This window comes from Heptranchias perlo, chromosome 1 (genome assembly GCF_035084215.1).
Source record: "Heptranchias perlo isolate sHepPer1 chromosome 1, sHepPer1.hap1, whole genome shotgun sequence".
In the NCBI taxonomy this organism is placed as follows: Eukaryota; Metazoa; Chordata; class Chondrichthyes; order Hexanchiformes; family Hexanchidae; genus Heptranchias; species Heptranchias perlo.
In genome coordinates this window covers 76,382,917-76,407,961 of record NC_090325.1, presented here as the reverse complement: position 1 = coordinate 76,407,961, position 25,045 = coordinate 76,382,917, and the positions used below count along the sequence as shown (strand labels likewise).

The following is a 25,045-nucleotide window of genomic DNA, read 5'->3' as shown; positions in this document are numbered from 1 at the left end:
CAGACTCCACCTCCCCCTTCCACACATCAATCTCCCCCTGCCCTCAACATCAAAGCAGCATTCAACCAAGTATAGCACCAAGGAGCTCTAACAAAACTGAGGTCAATGGAGGAAACCCCTCAGTTGCTGGAGTCAAACCTGACATAAAGGAAGATGGCTGTAGTTGTCAGATGCCAGTCTTCACAGCCTCAGGACATCACTGCATCTTTGACTCAACCATCTTCAGCTGCTTCATCAATGACCTTCCCTCTGTCATATGATCAAGAGTGGAGCGGTTTGTTGATAATTCCACAGTGTTCAGCTCCATAAACAACTCTGCTGATAATGAAACAGTCCAGCAGCATTTGCTTAATTGTCAGCAGGCTCAGTATCCATTCCCTCCAACACTGGTCCACTGTGGCTGCAGTACGTATGATCAAGAGGATACACAGCAGCAATTCATCAGGTTACTTCAACAGCACCTCCCTTCCTGTGCACTCTACCACTAAGAGGGAGAAGAGCAGCAATGTCATGGGAACACCATCACCTCTAAGTTCCCCATCAAGTCGCACAACATCCTGACTGGGACATATGTCGCCATTCCTTCATCTTCATTAGGTCAAAATACTGAAATTCCCTACCTAAAACCATTGAATCATTGTGGGATCACTATCCCACAAGGACTGCAGTGGCTCCATGAGAAGGCTCAGCACCACCTTCTCAGGACAACTAGGGATGGGAAACAAAAGCAGTCTTACCAGCATTGGACACAACCCGAGAACATATTTTTTAAACTGAGGGTAAGTATTGGAAAAAGAAGTGAAGGATATGGGAAAATGAAATTAGAATAAAGAACTTTGGTTGAGGAGCTGGAACCAGTATAAATGTGATGGGCCAAATGTGCGTATCTGCTAACTCTCCATGTGCCACAAGTAATACACCAAAAATACAGTGCTCCCTCCTAGTACTTCTGGCACTGATCTTACCAAACTTCACAAGGAGAGGTCCCTTACTTTCCATGATGTTGGCAGGTGCCTGCGCCAAAGGAGTGCATCCAATGCACCCACTTTGCCCCAAAGGGCACAAATTGTGGTACAAGTGTAGCCGGGTGGGTGGGTGGGTGGGGTACTAAGGATGCATTTAAATATATATATATTTTTAAAATACTGTTTTTCTTCAGGGATCTAAGCCACGATCCCAGCCCAGACTCCCAGAAGGGGCCCACACGCAGCATTTGGCAGCTTTTGAATACTTTAAATAAGCTTTCCACTCAAAAGCCTGGGCTTACAGTTCATATTTTTCCTGGATGCTGTAGTCAAGCACATGTAGAGTACATCATTTCCCAACATGCGTCAGGATTATTCTCTCAGTAACAACTTAAAGCTTGTCATGCCTCATGCTGTTCTGAGTTACTTTGTCTTCAACAAATTTTGATACTATTTTAAATGTGAAACTTTACCTAGAAAAACTATCAAGTACTTAATATTTACATCAGAGGGAGAGGCTGGCTCAGAGGGAGAGGCTGGCTCAGAGGGAGAGGCTGGCTCAGAGGGAGCCAGGGAGAGGGAGATGATTACAGCACTTGTGGGTTTTTTTTTGTTTGTACTGAAAACTTGATAACAATGAAGTGTTTTTTCATTTCTCAGTCTAACAGCTGAAGCATGTCATTGCTCAGGCTGTAACAATATTTGAGTTTCTTTTTCCAAATGATTTGAAAACAAGTTAGAAGATAAATTTCAGAAGCTTTTTGAGTAAAAGTTACATATGAAAATTATTGCCAACTGCTTATTTTTCACTTCATGGAAGGTGAGCTCAGAGATAGTGGTGTTTACTTTTCTTTATACTGTGAATTCAAACACAGTAATCATTGATAGAATGTTTTTCTCCATGCTAAAGTTGAATCATCCCTTTGCACGGGCAATAATAGTATTTGAGTTTGTTTTTCCAAATGATTTGAAAACAAACTGGAAGATGAATTTAAGAAGCTTTTGGAAGTAAGATTTCACATGAAAACTATTACTAACTTATCAATTGTTTCTTCAGAGGGAGAGGCTTTATTTGTAGTGGGCTAAGACAATTATTGTTTGCAGGAAAAAAAGTTATGCAACTGTGCTATCTGTTTATTTATCTTCCAGCTGCAGTGTATAAGAGAAACGGTAATTATTTATTTTCCAAGAACCAATTAAAAAAAAGTGCTTCCTGGGCAAAAGTCTTTTATTGAAAATATGTACCACTCCCCCACTTCCAGAGTACAGCAGCCCCCACCCTGCAACAGTGTAACTTCTGAATGACATCATGATGGAATGACTAGTACTTGTAAAAAAAAGTCTACTCCAAAATGTTGGAAAAGGCACCACTAGAAAATAAATAATGTAAACGATGTACTCTGTACCCACTTCTGAAATTTGTGTTATACCACTGGAAGTACTGAAGTGAGTTAATTTATCTGTATCTGATGTGTAATAGGTCTGTACCTTCTCCCAGTACATTGTTGGAAATGGGCAGGAGGCAACAGTTTCACTTATTCGCTTTCCTTGCTGGAGGATTATGTTGGTGGAAATGGAACAAGCAAATGAGCTGTATTTTTTTTAAAGTTAGTCGATGTTTGGAATAAGAATAGCAACCCAGAGAACATGAGTTCAAAACTCACTGTGGCGAATTGTGAGATTCAATTCAGTAAATCTAGTAATTTGTGGGCGAGCACCAGAAAAAGTGATCATGAAAACAGCCAGAATGTCATAAAAACCCAACTGGTTCACTAATATCCTTCAAGGAAGGGAACCTCCCACGCCTACCTGGCCTACATGTGACTCCAGTCTCAGAAAATTTACTGCACAGAAGGAGGCCCTTCGGCTGATCGTGTCCGTGCCGGCCGAAAATGAGCCACCCAGCCTAATCCCACTTTCCAGCACTTCATCCATAGCCTTGTAGGTCACGGCACTTCAGGTGCACATCCAGGTACTTTTTAAATGAGTTGGGGGTTTCTGCCTCTACCACCCTTTCAGGCAGTGAGTTCCAGACCTCCTCCCACCCTCTGGGTGAAAAAGATTTTCTTCAGCTTCCCTCTAATCCTTCTACCAATCAATTTAAATCTATGCCTCCTGGTTATTGACCTCTCTGCTAAGGGAAATAGGTCCTTCCTATCCACTCTATCTAGGCCCCTCATAATTTTGTACACCTCAATTAAATCACCCCTCAGCCTCTGTTCCAAAGAGAATAATCCCAGCCTATCCAATCTTTCATCATAGCTAAAATTCTCCAGTCCTGGCAACATCCTCGTAAATCTCTTCTGTACTCTCTCTAGTGCAATTATATCCTTCCTGTAATGTGGTGACCAGAACTGTACACAGTGCTCAAGCTGTAGCCTAACCAGTGCTTTGTACAGTTCCAGCATAACCTTGCTGCTCTTATATTCTATGCCTCAGCTAATAAAGGAAAGTATTCCATATGCCTTCTTAACCACCTTATCTACCTGTCCTGCTACCTTCAGGGATCTGTGGACATGCACTCCAAGATCCCTCACTTCCTCTACACCTTTCAGTATCCTCCCATTTATTGTGTACTCCCTTGCCTTTTTGCCCTCCCCAAATGCATTACTTCACACTTCTCTGGATTTAATTCCATTTGCCACTTTTCTGCCCACCTGACCACATTACACGGTTGACCTCAATGCCCTCTTGCTAAGCAACTCAGTTATGAAACCAATCACTACATCACTTCCTCCACGCAACTAGGGCCAAACAATAAATGCAGACTTGTCAGCATCTAATAAACAAGTGGCTTAATAGCTAGGGTGGCAATGGAAGCAACCTTGGTCTTCGTAACTGTCTTGCACACTGGACACACGAGCACCATTGTGGTAGGGAAGAAATTCTCTTTTCCCCCCCACCACTCGCTCTTTAATTCGCATGACCCTATTCCAAATCATTACCATAATTACATAGAATGCACAGCATAAAAACATGCCATTCGGCCCAACAGGCCCGTGCCGCTGTTTATGCTCAAGTTTCTCCTGAATTCCCTATTGGACTTATTAATTATATTATTTATGGCCCCTATTTCTGGTCTCCCCTGCAAGTGGAAACATCTTCTCTATGTCTACCCTATCAAACCCTTTCACAATCTTAAAGACCTCTATCAGGTCTTCTTATCTGGAGAAAAAAGCCCCAGTCTGTTCAATTTTCCTGCTAGGTATAGAGAAAGACCCAAAAAGATGCCTACCTACCTACCTGCTACGAGTTAGGAATCCAGAGACCTGCTCTCAGGTACTGCTAAGTCCATCAGAGGTGTATCATGCAGGATTCTAGGATAGAATCATAGAAAGGTTACAGCAAGGAAGGAGGCCATTCAGCCCATCGAGTTTGTGCTGGCTCTGTGCATGAGCAATCCAGCCAGTCCTACTCTCTCGCCTTATTCCCGTAGCCCTGCACATTTTTTAATTTCAAGTACTTATCTAGTTCCCTTTTGAAGGCCATGGTTGAATCTGCCTCCACCACTCCCTCAGGCAGTGCATTGCAGATCCCAACCACTCACTGCGTAAAGAAGTTTTTCCTCATGCTACCTTTGATTCTTTTGCCAATCACCTTAAATCTATGCTCTCTGGTTCTTGATCCTTCCGCCAATGGGAACAGTTTCTCTCCATTTACTCTGCCTAGACCCTTCATGATTTTGAACACCTCTGTCAAATCTCCTCTCAACCTTCTCTGTTCCAAGGAGAACAATCCCAGCTTCTCTAGCCTATCCATGTAATTTAAGTCCCTCATCCCTGGAATTATTCTAGTAAATCTCCTCTGCACCTTCTCAAAGGCCTTCACATCCTTCCTAAAGGACGGTGTCCAGAACTGGACACACTACTCCAGTTGTGTTCGAACCAGTGTTTTATAAAGGTTCATCATGATTTCCTTGCTTTTGTACTCTATGCCTCTAGTTATAAAGCCCAGGATCCCATATGCTTTTTTAAACCGTTTTCTTAACCTGCCCCGCCACCTTCAACGATTTGTGCACATATACCCCCAGATCCCTCTGTTCATCTACCCCTTTTAGAATTGTGCCCCTTGTTTATATTGCCTCTCCTCATTTTTCCTACCGAAATGCATCACCTCGCATTTTTCCACGTTAAACTTCATCAGCCACATGTCCGCCTATGCCACCAGCCTGTCTATATCCTCTTGAAGTCTATCACTATCCTCCTCACTGTTCACCACTTTTCCAAGTTTCGTGTCATCTGCAAATTTTGAAATTGTGCCCTGTACACCCAAGTCCAAGTCATTAATATGTATCAAGGAAAGCAGTGGTCCCAGCACCGACCCCTGGGGAACACCACTACACACCTCCCTCCAGTCCAAAGAACAACCGTTCACCACCACTCTGTTTCCTGTTACTTAGCCAATTCTATATCCACGTTGCTATTGCCCCCTTTATTCCATGGGCCGCAATCTTAATAGCAGGCCTATCATGTGGCACTCTATCAAACGCTTTTTGAAAATCCATATACACCACATCAACTGCATTGCCCTCATCTACTCTCTCTGTTACCTCATCAAAAAACTCTATCAAGTTGGTTAAACACAATTTGCTTTAACAAATCCGTGCTGGCTTCCCCTAATCAATCCACACTCATTCAAGTGACAGTTAATTCTGTCCCGGATTATCGTTTCCAAACGTTTCCCCACCACCGTGGTTAAACTGACTGGCCTATAGTTGCTGGGTTTATCCTTACACCATTTTTTGAACAAGGGTGTAACATTTGCAATTCTCCAGTCCTCTGGCACCGCCCCCGTATCTAAGGATATCTGGAAGATTATGGCCAGTACCTCCGCAATTTCCCCCCTTACTTCCCTCAGCACCCGAGGATGCGTCCCATCTGGACCAGGTGACTTATCTATTTTAAGTACAGCTAGCCTTTCTAGTACCCCTTCTTTCTCAATTTTTAGCCCATCCAGTATCTTAACTATATCTTCCTGGAAATGCTGTACAGGCCAAAAGGCACAGGACTCTACCGTGCCTAAGTCCAATCCCATTTTCTGAACCCTTCTCCACTAGAGTTGTGCTAGTTTTGCACAATAAACATTAAACAATATCCAGGCTATATTCTTTTGTATTTATTTCTATCTTGTGAAAATACTTTTGTGTGTGTTAAAGAACCATATATTGATACTTTTAACATTCTATGCACTTTAGGTCTTCTATCGTTTGGTGTGAAGGAGTCTGCTTGGGTCAACAAAATATTTACTGCCATCAACATCGTCGTCCTTATATTTGTTATTATCGCAGGGTTTGTGAAAGGAGATTCTGCAAACTGGAAGATCAGCGAGGAGTCTCTCATAAACTTCACAGTTATCACAAAGTAAGTTGGTTAAAAGGGCCTAGATATAACAGACAATTTATTTTGATAGTTATTTAAAGCTTAAATACAGTAGGATCCTTCTTATGAAGAAGTTTTAAGTCTTGCAACAAAACATTTTGCTGTTGAAAAACACAATTTTGGATAGTAATTTATCTTTCTGTTTTTAGAGCAGCACATTGAATATAAAGGTGAATCCGCTCTGGAGCTCTGCAGCACTTGCACAGTGTAGAGCTGTTTTCACAAACCACACTACGAATGTCAAGCAGCCAGCCATCACTTCTATTGCAGCTTCTGTAATGGCAGCTGTAGTTTCTGTCAACGATCCTTGTGCAACCCCTGCATCAGGCTCAGCAGGTTATAGAACCTGATCTACAGCACTTAACTCTGGAATCTGTCTCTACAGATGCTATAGTCTTTGCAATAACTTGCTCTTCTATGGCCACTGCAGTCACAAGGAACCCCGATTCATGGGACTCTGAACTCAGCTTCAGAAAGATCCACCAACGGGGTCACTGTCCCATTTTGTACAGCTTGAAATTCGTCATTGGAAGCTGAGTGTAATTTTACTTCATAGTCACTTTCCAAAGTTAGACCCTTTGATTCAGGGGTTACTTCTCTATGTACAACCTTAGTCACTCCCACTGCTGGAGCGATTTTGATGATCTCTCTGCATCTGGCAATTTGCAACTTCAACTCATGGTGGGTCCTTTCCCTCAACCTCTTTGTCAAGCCTCTTCCGATCACTTCTGCATGTTTCCTAGCCTTCCAGTAGTCCCCTGCCAAAACTAGGGTCTTAAATCTAAACAGGAAACTACAAAAGGTATGAGGCGCAAATTGGCTGTGGTTGATTGGGGAGCTACATTAAAAAGGTATGACGGTAGACAGGCAATGGCTAGCATTTAAAGAATTAATACATAATTTACAACAATGTATATTCCTTTAAGGCACAAAAACCCAACAGGAAAAGTGGTCCAACCGTGGCTAACAAGAGACATTAAAGACAGTATTAAATCAAAGAAAGAGGCATAGAAAGTTGCCAGAAAAAGCAGTAAGCCTGAGGATTTGGAACGTTTTAGAATGCAGGAAAGGAATGAGAGTAAACTAGCGAGAGACATAAAAACAGACTGTAAAAGCTTCTATAGGTATGTAAAAAGGAAAAGACTGGTGAAGGCAAATGTGGATCCTTACAGACAGAGGTGGGAGAATTTATAATAGGGAATAGGGAACTGGCAGAGAAATTAAACAAATGCTTTGTGTTTGTCTTCACGGAAGACGACACAAAAAATCTCCCAGAAATACTAGAGAAACAAGGGTCTGGCGAAAATGAGGAACTGAAAGAAATTAGTATTAGTTAAAAAAAAGTACTAGAGAAATTAATGGGACTGAAAGTTGATAAATCCCAAGGACCTGATGATCTACAACCCAGGGTTTTGAAAGAGGTTGCTATAGAGATAGTGGATGCATTGGTTGTCATCTTCCAAAATTCTATGGATTCTGGAATGCTTCCTGCAGATTGGAGGGTAGCAAATGTAACCCCACTATTTAAGAAAGAAGAGAGAGAGAAAACAGGGAACTACAGACTTGTTAGTCTGACATCAGTTGTAGGGAAAATGCTAGAATCTATTATAAAGGATGTGATAACAGGACACTTCGAAAATAATAATAGGATTTGGCAGAGTCGACATGGATTTATGAAAGGGAAATCATGTTTGACAAACCTATTGGAGTTCTTTGAGGATGTAACTCGTAGAATAGATAAGGGGGAACCAGTGGATGTGGTGTATTTGGATTTTCAGAAGGCTTTCAATAAGGTCCCACACAGGAGGTTGGTGAACAAAGTTAGAGCACATGGAATTGGGGGTAATATACTTGTATTTATATAAAATAACGGTGGTTCTGCTGTATTACTGAGGGGACTGTGCGAAGTTACTCCCAGCCCACCACGGACAATGAGAGTTTGATTGGTTTTTTTGAACTGAACACATTACCTGACGACATAACTGAGAAATTCTAGTTAGCTATTAATGAACTTTGTTTTTAAAACTGTCTTGCTCTTTTTTAAAAAAAAAATTACTTTTTTGTTGCTTGTTTCTATGGACAAGCGAGAACTGTAAAAATTGAATCCATTTACAAGATTGAGAATTGGTTAACAGACAGAAAACAGAGAGTAGGAATAAATGAGTCTTTTTCAGGTTGATAGACTGTGACTAGTGGGGTATCGCAGGGATCGGTGCTTGGGCCCCAGCTATTCACAATCTTTATCAATGATGTGGATGAGGGGACCAAAATGTAATATTTCCAAGTTTGCTGATGACACATAACTAGGTGGGAATGTGAGTTGCGAGGAGGATGCAAAGAGGCTTCAAGGGGATACATACAGGCTAAGTGAGTGGGCAAGAACATGGCAGATGGAATATAATGTGGAAAAACAAAAATGCAGAGTATTTTTTAAAATGGTGAGAGATTGGGAAATGTTGATGTTCAAAAGGGACCTGGGTGTCCTTGTACACGAGTCACTGAAAGCTAACATGTAGTGCAGCAAGCAATTAGGAAGGCAAATGGCACATTGGCCTTTATTACAAGAGGATTAGAGTACGGAGTAAAGATGTCTTACTGCAATTATATAGGACCTTGGTGAGACCACACCTGGAGTACTGTATACAATTTTGGTCTCCTTACCTAAGAAAGGATACACTTGCCATAGAGGGAGTGCAACAAAGGTTCACCAGACTGATTCTTAGGATAGCGGGATTGTCGTATGAGGAGAGATTGAGTAGACCAGGCCTGTATTCTCTAGAGTTTAGAAGAATGAAAGGTGATCTCATTGAAACATTCTTACAGGGCTCAACAGGGTAGATGCAAGGATAACGTTTTCCTTGGCTGGGGAGTCTAGAACCAGGGGTCACTGTCTCAGAATAAGGGGTAGGCCACTTAGGACTGAGATGAGGAGAAATTTCTTCACTCAGGGGATGGTTAATCTTTGGAATTCTATACCCCAGAAGGCTGTGGAGGCTCAGTCATTGAGTACATTCAAACACGGATCGATAGATTTCTAAATATTAAAGGCATTAAGGGATATGGGGATGGTGCAGGAAAACGGTGTTGAGGTAGACGATCAGCCATGATCTTATTGAATGGCGGAGCAGACTCGAGGGGCCGTATGGCCTACTCCTGCTCCTATTTCTTATGTTCTTATGAAGCGAGTTGCTCCTGGAGGGCCTCATTATTACGAGGACTCTCCTTGAGACCGACCAACTTGTTCCTGTAGTTTTCAAAGTTGCCTCTAGTTTTCTTGACCATCAGTGCATCGGAAAGATTGCTGTGCAGTTTTGCAGATCTTTTCACCTGTTCATCGTTGGATTGCCTTCTTTGACCTTCAGTCACCTCTTGCTTCCTTTGAAGATCTACAACCTCTTCAACATGGGTCTGCTTGTGGGTTTCACAGGAGGACTGGAGGCTCTGGTTTTGAGAGGTCAGCAGCGCAACCTCAGTGTCCTTCTGTTGCACCTTCTATGCTAGCTAGCTCCTCTCTCACTCTAGGTTTGAGGCCCATCTGATTACTTTCCAAAGCCTGAATCTGTTTAGTGAGCATCTCTAGTTCAGCTTCCTTCTCAACCTTCAATGCCTCGTACTGCCGAACCACAAAAGCCTTTTCATTGCAAATCCTTTCAGACTCTTCCTTCAGCGCGGCCAATTTACTATCTTTCGGCTTCCAGTTCTCACCAAAATTGAGCATCTCGTCCTCTTTAGTCCTCAGGGCCTCCTTGAGGGTCTCCCACTTCCAGTGGAGATAGAGCACAACTTACTGGACCGCCCGCTCTTTGAGAGTCTTCTGCCTGCTGATGCCTCAGTTTCTTCTGCTCGAGCTTCACGTTCAACACATCGAGCTGTCCGGTCAGCCTTTCCTCCTGAACACACGCAGCTTGCTCCAGCAGCTCCTTCTGATCAACCATCTCGTTTTATTGACTGTTGGAAGCTGGTGATGGTCGTGGTTACCTGGCTTTTCTCTTCCTTGTGAGGTGCCTTCGTGGCCTGCAGGTTGACCTCCAGGCGGAGCTTAGCATCCTCGATGCCCTGCAGCTCGCTCCTCATCTTTACCACTTGATGCTGCAGCGCTCTCTTTGCCTTCTCCAGCTCACGCACGCTCTCGCCCATGTCGTCCTTGGAGTTCATCAGGTCCTCCCTCTCGGCCCAGTGCTGCTTGTTGAGGCACTTGAGCTCCTCGTGTAGCTCGCGGACTTGTCTAACCATCGCCCGTCTCTTTTAGCTATTCAACAACTGAGCCTGCAACGAGACCTCCTGCCACCCCAGCTTCAGCCTCTTTTCCTTCTCCTCCTGGGAGCAGCTCCTAGGTTTTCTTTAGGTGGGACTACAAACTCGACAACTCCTTGGCCAGTTGGATGGCTTTGGACTTGGTCCTCCCTAGAGCTCTGGCCGTGTCTTCCAGCTCGGCCTGCAATTTGAGGACCCGATCTATGCCATTTTTCTCCTGACTGTTACCACATAAGCACATGTCACTGATCTCTCCCTCATCCTGTGGGAAGCCTTCTACAGGACTGTTTTGGTTACAAACAGGCCTTCCTCTGCAACCCTTTCTGGACTTCCACATCTTTTCAGAATGGGCAGAGGTTTCGTGATAAGTTCCCATACACTCCTTCCTCAACTCGCTCCTAGAGGCCTCTGCTCCGGTACCCTCCGTGAATTTGTAATTGTTCTTATCCTCAAACTCCTTAATGTCTTCTTTACAGAGTTCCCAGAACTGATCTCCATCACAATCCTGGTTTAGGACATCGGCTTCTTTATCCGCAACACCTTGCTTATTTTCACAGCACGTTGCTTCCTGTCACTCAGCAACGCTTATCCTTTACCCCAGGACTCTTGCTGGGCATCACAGATCAGGACCCAATTAGCCCTCCATTCAGCACGCCACAATTCCTCAAGCATTGCCTCCATATTGGGTTGGTCTCTAAGACACAATCCCACTTCTGACACCATGGCCTAAATTTTAACTCAGAGAAACAGGTGGGTTGGCAGGGGGTGGGGGGCGGCAGGTTGTGGGGGGGGGGGAAGAGAAACAGTAAAAATTTTATAAAATCTAAAACCTGCCTCCAACCCACCCATTTCCGGTTTTAATGGAGGCGTGATGAGGGACGGCCGACCAACCCGCTCTGAGGAGGTGGGTCGGTCACTAAAAGCTTTCAAGGAGCTGCGAGCCTCCATTTTTACAGTTTTTTTTTTGTTTTTAAACTCCTGGGGGGGGGTGTCAGGATTCCCAGGTCTTCTACTTCCTGCCACACGAGAGGAGGCGAGAAGGCTAGAGAAAGCAGGCACGTGCCTTTGCTGCACTGTTTGTGGACCAGAGTGCTTCCTCCAGGCCCAACAAGCTTACCCGCTGCGAACCATTACCCCACCCCGATCACCGATCACCGTTCCACCCCTCCCCCCAAACTATCTCTGACCCCCCCCACACACACACACACACACACACACACACACACACATATATACACACACGATCTATGGCTCCCGACCTCGATCCCCTGATAACTCCTGACAGCCTCCCACCCGACGACCCCGATTGATACCCTCCCCCCATATCTAAGAATTACCTTCTCACATCCATTTCCTTCCTCTTCTCCCATCCTCTTCTCTCATACCTTTGACAACACCTAGTACACTTTCCCAGTCCTAGGTTGTTTCAGCTGTCCTCAACTCCCTTTCAACTCATCAGCTTCTTTACAGCTCTCAGATCCTAGACCAGCCCCAACTGCCTTCCAGCTTCCCCTTCAGGGGTGGACACTTTACTTCTCTCGATTCCCTTTTACTCTCACCTGACTGGGAAAGGACTCCACCCTCTCCAGCCTTAATTACTTCTTAAAGATGAGGTCTCTTAAAAGGGCCATACCCCTCCTCGAAAAGGGGAGGTTACCTTAAAAGGGCCATACCCTTATTCGGGGATCAGAGCCCTCAGTTACTGTACTACAATGGGTAAATTAGAGTTAATAGAAAAGATATGTTTGATGTGTTGGTGACTTTAGTGAGGTTGAGCACTGTGGGAAAACAGTCATTTATATTCTGAAAAGGATCTCATAAATTGAATGGGTGTGGCAATATTAAAATCCCAGGTGCAGAAAGTGGATACTCAAAGATTCTAGTTGTTTGATCTTGTAACATTAATACATTTTTAACAATTGGGAGTTTAACCCTGATGTTAGAGCAATAAATCATTGCCGCTGCTAGGCCACAAGCACCATTTTTTTTTAGTCTAAGTGCCTGCGATGTGAAAACTGGTTTAAATGCAGGAAAACCGTGACTACTGTTGATTTTAATGGGGGCGGAGCTATGATAATTACCATCTGTTTTCGGCAAGGGTAACAGTGGAGCGGTGCAAAAGTCCCAGAAAGTGCCATGATTAATTGTGTAAGTCACATCCCAGAAGTTCTTCTTTCTTTTGCACTGTTGAAGGATCCCTATGACGTATGGTGCAAGTCTTCAGGAAAATCTGGGTCATTAAGTGGAACCGCCAGTACTTAAAGCTGTAGTGTGAATTTGTAATATTGTATAATTGTTATTAGGACTGATCATTTTAACAACTGTTTTCATTTATTTGTACATTTTAATGTTTGTTGGGAATTGTGGACATATACAATATTGAGCATTTCTATTATGTGTGCCTTTAAATGTTTACATTCGAAGTTATTGCATAGTTAATGATAAATGTACTGACTTTAGAATGTAAAATGTTATATGACTGGTACCAGCACTGTAGTGTTTATAATTGAAGGTGGGGACGAATGTTAATTTTTTAAAAATTTCCCCTCTCACCTGAATAAATCCAATATTGTTAAATACATCTCACTCCCAAGGGGCAATATTTATATTGCAATTTGGACAGAAGCCTTTGGTGACCGCTATCTCTGGTTTCCCACTCAGAGGAGATCCATTCAAATGGCATGTTCGCTGATCCACTTTTAGGGTTGGTTGCCAATAACAGCTAGCATCAGAATTCTTTCTGCTCTTTGGTACTAACCCTGGTCCTGAACTACACATTAACAACAACAACAACTTGCATTTATTTAGTGCCTTTAACGTAGTAAAACGTCTCAAGGCACTTCACAGGAGCGATTATCAAACAAAATTTGACACCGAGCCACATAAGGAGATATCAGGACAGGTGACCAAGAGGTTGGTTTTAAGGTTTGTCCTAAAGGAGGAGAGAGGGATAGGGAGCCAGAGAGGTTTAGGGATGGAATTCCAGAGCTTAGGGCCTAGGCAGCTGTAGGCACGGCCGCCAGTGGTGGAGCGATTAAAATCGGGGATGCATTAGAGGCAAGGTTGGAGGAGCACAGAGATCCCAGTTGAAGGGCTGGAGGAGGTTACAGAGATAGGGAGGAGCGAGGCCATGGAGGGATTTCAAAAGAAGGATGTGAATTTTAAAATCGAGGCATTCCCGGACAGGGAGCACAGGGGTGATGGGTGAACAGGACTTGGTGCAAGTTAGGATACGAGCAGCAGAGTTTTGGATGAGCTCAAGTTTATGGAGCAGGGAAGATGGGAGGCCTGCCAGGAGAGCATTGGAATAGTCAAGTCTAAAAGTAACAAAGGCATGGATGAGATTAAAGATGAAGGGAATACAGTAGATGCAGTGTTTATGGATTTTTAGACAGCATTCGATAAGGTGTCTCAAAACAGGCTTGTTGGAAAAACCCAGCATGTATGGCATATAAGGAAATGTTACCACATGGATAAAAGTTGGTTGATATGCAGGAAATTAGAATTAGGGTAAATGGGGGTTGCTTGGATTGGCGAAGGGTTGGAAGTGGTGTACCCCAGGGGTCGGTGTTGGGTCCAATTTTGTCCTTGGCACATATAAATGATTTGGATATAGCGTACACAATCTCAAAATCTGCTGAAGACACAAAAGTGGGAGGCTTGGGCTGATAAGTGGCAAGTAACATTCGTGCCAGACAAGTGCCAGGCAGTGACCATCTCCAACAAGAGAGAGTCTAACCACCTCCCCATGACATTCAACAGCATTACCATTGCCGAATCCCCCACTATCAACATCCTCGGGGCCACCATTGACCAGAAACCTAACTGGACCAGCCACATAAATACTGTAGCTACAAGAGCAGGTCAGAGGCTGGGTATTCTGCGGCGAGTGACTCACCACCTGACTCCCCAAAGCCTTTCCACCACCTACAAGGCGCAAGTCAGGAGTTTGATGGAATACTCTCCACTTGCCTGGATGAGTGCAGCTCCAACATCACTCAAGAAGCTCAACACCATCCAGGACAAAGCAGCCTGCTTGATTGGCACCCCATCCACCACCCTAAACAATCACTCCCTTCACCACCGGCGCACCATGGCTGCATTGTGTACCATCACAGGATGCACAGCAGCAACTCACCAAGGCTTTTTAAACAGCACCTCCCAAACCCGCTGTTACAACCACCTCGAAGGACAAGGGCAGCAGGCACATGGGAACAACACCACCTGCACGTTCCCCTCCAAGTCACACACCATCCCAACTTGAAAATATATTGCCGTTCCTTCATCGTCGTTGGGTCAAAATCCTGGAACTCCCTACCTAACAGCACTGTGGGAGAACCTTCACCACAAGGACTGCAGCGTTTAAGAAGGCGGCTCACCACCACCTTCTCAAAATGAGGAGGACTATAAAGTAAACATAGACAGATTAGTGGAATGAGCAGACAGGTGGCAGATGTAATTTAATGTGAATAAGTGGTAGTTAATACATTTCAGGAGGAAAACAAGGAATGGGAGCACATTTTCAAAAGAAAGACTCCGAAGGGTGTGGATGAACAGAGCGACCTAGAGGTTTAAATACATAATTCCCTGAAAGCATAATATGCAAGTAGATAGTTATAAAAAAGGCCAATGGCATTTTGGGTTTTATAAATGGGCATAGAGTACAAAAGTAATGAAGTAATGATGATAAATTTGTAGAAAACATTAGCTAGGCCACAGTAAGAGTACTGTGTTGGGCCTGCTTTAGAAAGGACATTAAAGCCATAGAGAGCGTACAGGGTAGATTCACCAGGATAATGCCAGGGAGGAGAAACTATATAGTTATTGAGGAGAGATTTAAGATACTAGAACTCCATTTCCACTGTACCAGGGAAGATTAAGAGGAGATTTAATAGAATTTTAAAAATTATGAAGTGTTGATAGAGTGAATAAGAAAAGATTGCTTCTCTGACGGAGAGTGAGGAACGTAGGATCATTAAATTAAAATTATTACGAGGAGAGCGAGGAGAGAGGTTAGGAGAAATTTCTCTACACAGGCAGTTGTTGCTTTTGCCACATGGAGAGGTTGATGCAGAGATTATTGCATCCTTTAAGGGAAAATTGGATAAATATATGAAACAGAGGAACTTACAGGGCTATGGAGAGAGAGCAGGGCAGTGGGATTATTTTTGGATTGCTCTAGCAAATAGCTGGCACTGACACAAAGGGCCAAATGGCCGCCTTCTGTCCAGTCCATGGTTTATAAAGGCTCAATGCAAGCCATTCTATAGTAGAATATAATGGGTGTCTTGAGAACACTTTTCAACTTGCACAGCCTTGAGCATTACCTTTCAGGGAGGAGACATGTTTAACAGTTTTATAGCAGAATATATAGGAAATATGTCATTTCCATCTCCCCAGAGTATTCCCCTTTAAGACATTTATTACAGGTCTTTGTGGTTGTAGTTTTCAGCCTGAGCAGCTGCCAGTACTCCCAACTCATTGGCTACACATACATAGTTTGTTCAGTGACATCTTGATGAGGTGCTTATCTAATACCATCATACTTTGGTAATAAACTGGTAAGTCTGTCCAGCTCACCTTATTAGTGCACACCAGCTACAGTGTCTCATAATGAGAGAAACAACATTGGCGCTGGAGAATGCAGTTGTGTCCATTGCCTAATTGTTAACTTTAAAGGACAAAGAAATCAAAAAGAAATTCTAGGTAAAAAATTTTCCCAAGTGGTTGTTTTACAATTTAATTATGTTTAATATAGGGCATTGCATTTTAATGCTCCAAACCTTTAAACTGCTAGTATGACAGAAATCATCTAGTAGATAGACTGGAACATTAACATTAATAAGAGCATTAATTGATGCTGCCCTCTGCTTCTCTTCATTTATTGTGTTTGGCTGCATTGCTACTACAGATGAGGACCAGAGGTATATTGCATTAGTCAATCTGATGATTTATGCAGCAAATTCTGTCAGTGATTTGTGATACAGTTGTACAGTGGAATATGGATCATAATGGGGATGATGTCTTGGTAGATAATGCAAATTAGTGGGAAACTGAGAGTGCCTATATTTTGTCTTGTGCCAATGGTACACCAATCCCCTAAGGCATAGAAATGAAGAGCAGTGCAATATAAATAACAAAATAAACATGTAGTTTTATTCACCAAGAAATGCAATACTAAAGAACCTGTGTAATAAGATGATCTGCAAAAAAAATTGGTGAATAATAATTATGGCAGTTAATAGGATTACAGATAATGGAGGTTCCACTGTACAGTCCAACATGTATGTCTTGAGGTATCCAGTGTTGGAAATGCACTTCTCCAGTGAAGACTTTAAATGGATATAAATGAAACAAGGAAAATCTTTTACAATCTTAGTTTACAATTGAATTAATGAAAACTCACAAAACTTTTGTTAAGCAGAAATATACCACACTGCCTATTAAAATAAACTTTTAACAAGATCTAAAAATGACCAAAAATGATTTTATTTTTTTATTTACACCTTAAAAAGGAAACCAGTTCAGTTTATCTCTCCAATACTAACCTGTTTGCAGTTATGCATATAGATTAATTCTCCAAGCATCAGCTTTTACAAAGATTTGTAGTGTTTCGATATTAATGAAAATGTCATAATGGTTTAGTTGTTTAATCAAAAAGTTAAATAAATTTTTCAAGGTAGAGAGACAGACTTTATGATGTATATTATTTTTCAAATCATCATGCTAAATCTTTTTGTAGCTCAACATTTAAATAGTATATTGTTTTATTTCATCTATGATACATCAGTAGAAAATATAGCTGAAAATAAGGTAGTGAGCAGCAATTCTATAACTGGATTGTTACATGGTAATAGTCTTCAACAGCGAACTATAGAAAATTACCTGTAAAAAGTTGTTGATTATTTCTTAATAAAAATCTCAACTATATATACTATATAATTCTGTTATTGTTACACCAGTTTTGAACATTTTCTCCTTAAAAATATTGGAGACTTTGTTTTCATACATCTATGAAGTTAGCTAAATATCAGATTATAACTATATTTTTTCAAAATGATTTTGCATGAGTAACTGAAAGTTAAGGTTAGTGCTCTGAAAATATAATGTTTCTTTTTTTCCCTTTCTTCTGTTTTGTAGCAATCTGTCATCTTCAGAGAATGTCACCAGTATTTACGGTATAGGTGGTTTTACACCATATGGATTAGCTGGAACATTAGCTGGTGCTGCGACCTGCTTTTATGCCTTTGTTGGGTTTGACTGTATTGCTACTACAGGTAAGGACCAGGGGTATATTTATCATTGCATTATTTAGTCTGATAGTTTACCCAGCAACAACCTGTCATCTGCAGTGATTTGAATTTTTAACGCATGTAAGGGTAAATTAAGTGCTCCTGCGCTCCTAGTGTGGAAGCATACTCAAAGGGAGTATGGGTCAGAGAAAAAGCTCTAACACCATATCCCTGCTTCTCTAATCTGTGTTCCCTTCGAGCATAGCTCCCTACTGAGAGAGCTAAATTTACCCTGTAATTTATCCCCAACAATCCTGTGCAATTAGGGGCTATAACTGATGAGATCACAATTTCACATTCTGTCCCATTGAAGGGATCTTCAAGGTTTAATTGTAATTCTAGACTTAACCCCATAATTGTTTCTTAGTGAATATTTGTGTTTATTAAGATGAATGATGTTGGTGCTAGGGAATGAAATGCTTTTCTTTCTTTGCCATTCATTGTCATCATCAAATACATATTGGATCAGGTGAAACATGGCTAGATTCAAAGTAAAGTTTCTACTCTGCCCCAATAATATGCTTATCTCTGATGTCAGAAGAGTACGCCACTGCACTAGTGTGAATTTTTTTTCCATTTCACACACATAATCATCCTTTTGGCCTCTTTAAGTAGGATTGCCAATCTAGGAGTTTGATTTCTTCTGGTAGCACACTGATTAATACTCTTGCATAAAATTCTTTTGTACACTATTTTAGAGCAGTTGTTAATTTGTTTATTTTAAACAGGTAACTACTATGTTAAATAACACACAAAGCAATTTTACGCAAACATGTTAACCAGTGTGCTAAGCAATGAAATTCTCCTCTCCCTGCATGTCAATTTATGGCAAGTTGTGGGTAGTTTTGTTCTTTGTCAGCACCCACTAAGCACTGAGTTGAGACAGCACAAACACATTTCCCAGAGACTTTCAGTTTTACATTTTTGTCAAACAAATGTGATTGTACACTTCAGAACATGCAAACTGTATTTTGTTTTGGATTCTTAAATTATGAAAGAAAATTCTGGGATTTTTAATGTTCAAGTAGTTCTAGGTCTGGAGTGCATTACTACGCTCTATCTTACAATATCAAATTCATAAGGAATTATAGCTTATGGGATGCAAGAAAACATCAGTAAATAATTCTGTTCCGGATACTGTGTGAATGTACGCCCCTCAGAATTTTTTTGTGCTGCTTCTATATCAAAGAATGCTCTACTTTGTATTTTGTTCCTTTTGGATGGAATTTAACAAAAAATTCTGTCATGAAATGTATTGATGGCTTGTTTATGTTCCAAGCATCATTATACTTGGCCCTATTGTATTTTTTGCTACTCTTTCCTTAGCTCTTCATGTACCATTCCCTGACTGAGAGAACAATCGGATGGTCTACTCCCATACCTTAGGTTGATAATACTATAGGGTCCACAAATATAGCTCAAAGTGGCTCAGCCTTTAATTTTTTTTCTCCCTCTTTTGACCAAAGGGAAGCACTGAACCTCTCTTCACCATCTGAATAACAGCATGATTGAGATCAGAAACTCATCATCTGAGAAATCATCATTGTGATGATAATAGGGTTACCATGCCACTTCCGGCAAAGTAATGCCGGCAGAGTGAGAGCAGCTCCAAGGAATTTCCTGATTCTGGTTTTTCTATCATCAAACCACCTGACCAAGCTCATCTTTCCATACCAACTATTTGTATTCAAGCCATATAATGTTCTTTGTTGCCATTCCAGGTGAAGAGGTGAGAAATCCCCAAAAGGCTATTCCCATAGGAATCGTGACTTCCCTTTTGGTTTGTTTCTTGGCTTACTTTGGAGTTTCAGCAGCACTGACCCTCATGATGCCTTACTACCTGCTGGATGCTAGAAGCCCACTTCCTGTTGCCTTTGAGTATGTTGGCTGGGGTCCTGCAAAATACCTGGTGGCAGTGGGATCCCTCTGTGCTCTATCAACAAGGTATGAAAAGAAAACTCAGCTTTCTTTCAGAATAGACCATTGGAAAGACTTGTTGCTTAATATTCGTACAAACACAGGTTGCATCTAGAATTTCTGCTTCCTTTCCATCTCCTAACCACAAAGACCTAATGTCGGATATGTATTTAAAATTACATCAAGTTGAAGTTGTTTCACAATTGATCATATTTAAAATTATGTGATGATTGTTTCTTGCCCTTCAAAGTGAGAAAAGGGCTCATACCTAAAGTTTGTGTTTAATGGTAAGTATGTCCGTGCGAGCCCCTCATCGTGTTTCATCCTTCTACTATCCCCAAAATATCCTCCCTCCTTTCCTCCCTCAGCCTCTGCACTGAGCGACTCCTCATCCTCGATCCATCTCAACTCACCTTGCCCACTCTCCTTTGATGTCATTGCCTTCCTGCCCTCAATAAACCTTTCCCTCCATATAAACTCTCCTACCCATATTTCTGACCATTCGCTTGACCTTGCCATCTGATGTAGCCTCTTTACTCCCATGATCTTAATTACCAACCAGTTCTTTGTATTCCTCACCACCCACATCCCTTACCCTCCACCAACCCCTTTCCTTCTATATCCACTCCTGCAATAACCTCTCCCCCAAGTCACCTACCATGACACTTTCAAACTTCCAACAGTCCAGTCTTTGACTCTCCATTCGCCAAAATACTCCTGCAGCTGTCCATCTGCTCAACTATACCCTTTCTGTGGACCTGGACTTGATTACGTGACGGTGTTTGAAGCGGCTGATCCATTGATGCAAAAACAAGGTTGGTTTTAAATCCTTCAGCGAATTCATTTACCATTTCTAGCAAAAAGAGATCTCATAGCTCAGGAAAATTACCTGCTCTAGCCTGCTTGAACCAGGTTGAATTTGAATTAAACAGCAGATTTCACTGGTCAGGACACATTTGGAATGGGAATTTGAATCAAATTGACCAATAACTCAAATTAAGTTTGAAATAAGCAATAGATTTTCAATTAATTTTCAATAGAGGCATTGTTTTGCAATGGGGACATTCTTTTGCACAAATTCAATTCGAATTAACAGATAATTTGAGTTAAGCAACTTTGAATAATGTGGAACACACTGTATCTTATTTCTGAAGACCTTTATTGGTGCTGATTGGAAAGCAGTTTTCCAGTCAGAGATTTTCTAAGCAGACCTTCAAACCTCTAGGGCCAATTTTTAAATTTGTTGAGATTGAAAAAGAACTCTGGCCTCGAAAATCCCCAGTCCTACTCCACTGGTTTAAGTGCGGGGAAGTAATCGCTGCTGGCCTCCACTCCTAACCCCACCAGAGTATCCAGGATCAGAATGCTATCACATTTAAATATTTTCGGTGGATACTTACACCACAATGGGCTCAATTTTAAAAGGGCGGCCGGATGGCAGCGGTGGGGGGAGGGGGTCAGTGGGCACGCAGCAAACCCGGATAATAAAAATGTACCTTCCCCATGCGATCACGACTCAATTGGTGGCCCTAAACGTAGCTTCCGGGTTTGCCGTCCGAAAGCTGCGCAGTGGGCGGACTATGCACCTGCATGACCTGCTGTCAGCTGGAGCATCTGGATTTAAAGGACCGTTGCTCCAATGGCTTTTGCTGGAGCAAAAAGACCCAATGGAGCAGCACAGGGGCAAGGCTGCTCCAAGATTCAGTGGTGCCTCATTTCAGGTGCTACTGGCCGGGGTGAGGAGGAGGAGGAAACTGTTTTACCTGGCCGACAGGAGGAAGTGTCCTGCCTCTGCCACCAAGAAGGCCTGGCTCAAGGTGGCAGAGGAGGTCACCAGCAGCTGGGTCCAGTGCAGGAAGCGTTCAATGACTTAACTAGGTCAGCAAAAGTGAGTACACTTCCTGATTCTCCTGCATTCCGTGTTCCTCATCACCACCCCCCCACCAACTCATTCTGCACTGCCAAGACTACTCCATCACATCACTCCTCACACCCACTTAAGGCTCATCCTCAACTTACCTGCACTTCCTCAGCACTTCCTCACCTCTCCATTTGTCATCCCACTACTGTCACTCACCCCAATCCTGATCCAATGTGATGTCTGTCTCATACTCACCCTCTGATGCACCTCTTTCACAGTCAGCCTCACCCAAAGCAATGCATTCATCGATTGGCCACTTCACCATAACTCACTCACACCTCTGTACTTTCTTCCCTTCTAGAAGAGAGCACAAAATGGATGCGAGAGGGTGAGGACTGGAGGGGGGGCCACAACAAATAGTGGTCCTCACAGAGGCGGAGGAGGAGGCCCTGGAGATCAGCTGCACCCTCGAGTGCCTGTCCGTCGGGGACGCCAAGACTGGCACCCCACAAAAGTCTGGTGACAAACTTTAACATTCATCACACACAACATGAATTGATGTTAATGCTTGGCATGTTAAGCACCTCAGTGTCCTCATCGCAACGTGACACATCTGTGATGATGCTTAATATTGCCTTCTGTTCTCTTACAGGCCATTCAACGACCACAGTGACGGGAGAGGGCAATTCCTCAGAGGAGCTCCCGGCCTCTGAGGGCGCATCGTCACATCTTAGCGAGCCATCCACCAGCGCAGATACTCACACCCCGGTGGGTCCTAGTCCTCAGTTAGTTGGGTTGGCGCCTGGTGAGTCACCGCACACAAGTGAGCACGAGCAGACACTTGTGGCAGGGGCAGCTGTGGAGAGTGTGCGTCGGTGGGCGCACTCCTTTCCAGGCTCTGCTTAGCTGGACGCAGATGCTGAACCCCGGGGGCCATCCTTTAAAAAGAGAATGATCAAGGGACAGCAGCACATTTGCAAGGTACTGGAACAGGTGCCGCGCACACTCTCCACAATCGCACAGAGGATGGAGGAGTCCAACTCCTGCATTAGTGGAATGGTGGCACAGATACGAGAGGGAATCTCTGAGATAGTGTCACAGGGATGTGAGCAACTGTCTGAGATAGTGTCGCACGTGACTGCTGAAATATCTGAGCTAGTGTTGTGGGGAACTGCGGAAATGTCTGAGATAGTGTCGCAGGTAAGTGCGGGAATGTTTGCAATGGAGAGAAGGCTAGCCTCCATTGAGCTTCAAGCACGGCTCACAAATGAGTCCATTCAGGCTCTGACAACGGCCGTTCAGACTCACGTGAACAACATTCTGCCGCCTTAAACAGGCAGACAGAAACTTTACAACTGGACTTCCAAGACATCATACATGTCCTCCAGCAGGGTGGTAGGAGTGATGTGGGCCTAGACCAGGAGAGGGCTGATGGTGAAAGGAAACATGGAAGTGGGGACGCCACTCAAAGTGCTCCCATGTCTCACCCGTTGCCCCCCTCTCAACCAGTACTCACAATGCTGCCTCATCTCCAGGTGGCCGAGTCTGTCCCTGCACAGGGGCAGGTGGAGCAGTCTTTGGCGGGGCCCTCACCTACTCCAAAACCCAGAGGACATAGGCCGAAAGCATCTAAGCAGTCTGACCATGGACATGAGCAACCTGCCACTACCTCTGCTGCAGCCGCAGGGGATGCACCATGTAGAAGTGGTAGGAAGAGAAAGGCTAAGGATTTGTGATCACGAAGGGTATGCACAAGGGTGTCTGACAGACTGTCATGTTTTTCATTTATATATGATTTTTGTTAAAGTCACATGAAATGTTATCATTTTCACCACTACTGCCATGTCTTGCCCATTCTTGACTGACTTTTGTGACAGGGCCCTTTCATGTGCTTCATCATGAACGGCGACACTTGATGCCACCCAGCGGGTCACTTTACAGTGGGTGTATGTGTACTTGCAGGACTGTTTTGTGCAGGGGCCGCTGGTGTTGGCACTGGTCTTTCCAGGCGGCTCTTCTCACTTTCTGATCTTACGAGAACCGTTCACATATGAGTGACTCCCTGGCCTCACGAGCAGCCAGGTGAGCCACTGCTCTGCCCATGGGTTCATCCTCCTCCTGCTCCTCCTCAATGTGGATGGCAGATGTGGATGGTGGATGAGGGGATGGGGCCTCCTCAACCGGTACCCCTCTCTGTTGCACCATGTTGTGCAGGACACAACACACTACTACAATGCGACCCACTCTCGCTGATGCGTATTGAAGCGCTCCCCCAGAACGATCGAGGCACCGAAATCGCATCTTCAGCAGTCCTATCGCATGTTCAATTCTAGACCTGGTGGCGATGTGGCTGTCGTATCGACGCTGTCGCTCGCTGATGGGGTTCCTCAGAGATGTCATGAGCCACATGTGCAGGGGGTATCCCTTGCCCCTGAGGAGCCAGCCCTTAAGGGTGCTCGGTGCATGGAAGAGGCCCGGGATGTTGGATTCTCTCAGAATGAAGGAATCGTGGCAGCTGCCAGGGAATCTGGCGCAGACGTGAAGAAATCTTGCGGTGGTCACAAACGAGCTAAACATTGATGGAGTGATATCCCTTTCTGTTGATGAACAGTCCTGGCTCGTGTGGAGGTGCTCGGATTGCTATATGCATGTATTTGATTGCACCCTGTACCTGTGGGAAGCCAGCCACAGAGTGGAATCCCACTGCCCTCTCCGTCTGGCTGAGGTCGTCCATGGGGAAGTTGATGTATTGTGAGGCCCTGCAAAACAAGCCGTCGGTGACCTGCCTTATACACTTGTGTGCAGACAACAGAGACCCCAGCGATGTCACCGGTGGCACCCTGGAATGATCCGGAGACAAAGAAGTTGAGGGCAGTAGTGCCTTTAACAGCGACGGGTTAGATGAGTTGCTGCCCGGCCCAGCTGGGAGCAGCTCGGCATGAAGGAGGCTGCAGATGCCTGGCGACTCACTCTCAGCCTCCGTATGCACTGCTCCTCAGAGAGGTCCAGGAAGCTGAGCCTTGGTCTGTAGTGGTGAATGCAGCCATCGCGCCCCCCTCCCCCATCCTGATGGTGTCAGTTTGAGGGGGCCCGAAAAGTTGGTAAATATGCGTAAACAGAAGAATTCTGAGTGGAAACCAATAATTTTCAGTCTAAACACAGAGATCTTTCAGCCAAAAGTTTGTCTGAGAGAACTGAGTGCCCTGCTGCAATAACTCACCTTTTATCCCCATCTGTCAAACAGGGATTTAAATGTCCAAATGGCTGCCGGCTGAAACACGGCTCGTTCACCATGGCGTGTTTCACACAGCACGGGAAACACGTTGAGGCAGCGTTGAAATCGTTTGCCTTCATAGTTAATTGGATTTATGTACATTT

The 25,045-nt window shown here is 43.7% G+C and overlaps 1 protein-coding gene across 1 annotated transcript in view; it reads left to right on the top strand.

The window, feature by feature from the left end:
• Positions 1-25,045, top strand: part of slc7a2 (solute carrier family 7 member 2) — a 182,337-nt gene that overhangs the window by 105,077 nt on the left and 52,215 nt on the right. Inside the window, exons 4-6 of the mRNA XM_067986949.1 lie at positions 6,160-6,325; positions 17,738-17,874; positions 19,611-19,833. Coding sequence (XP_067843050.1) covers positions 6,160-6,325; positions 17,738-17,874; positions 19,611-19,833 — 526 coding nt within the window. The remainder of the gene's footprint in view (positions 1-6,159; positions 6,326-17,737; positions 17,875-19,610; positions 19,834-25,045) is intronic.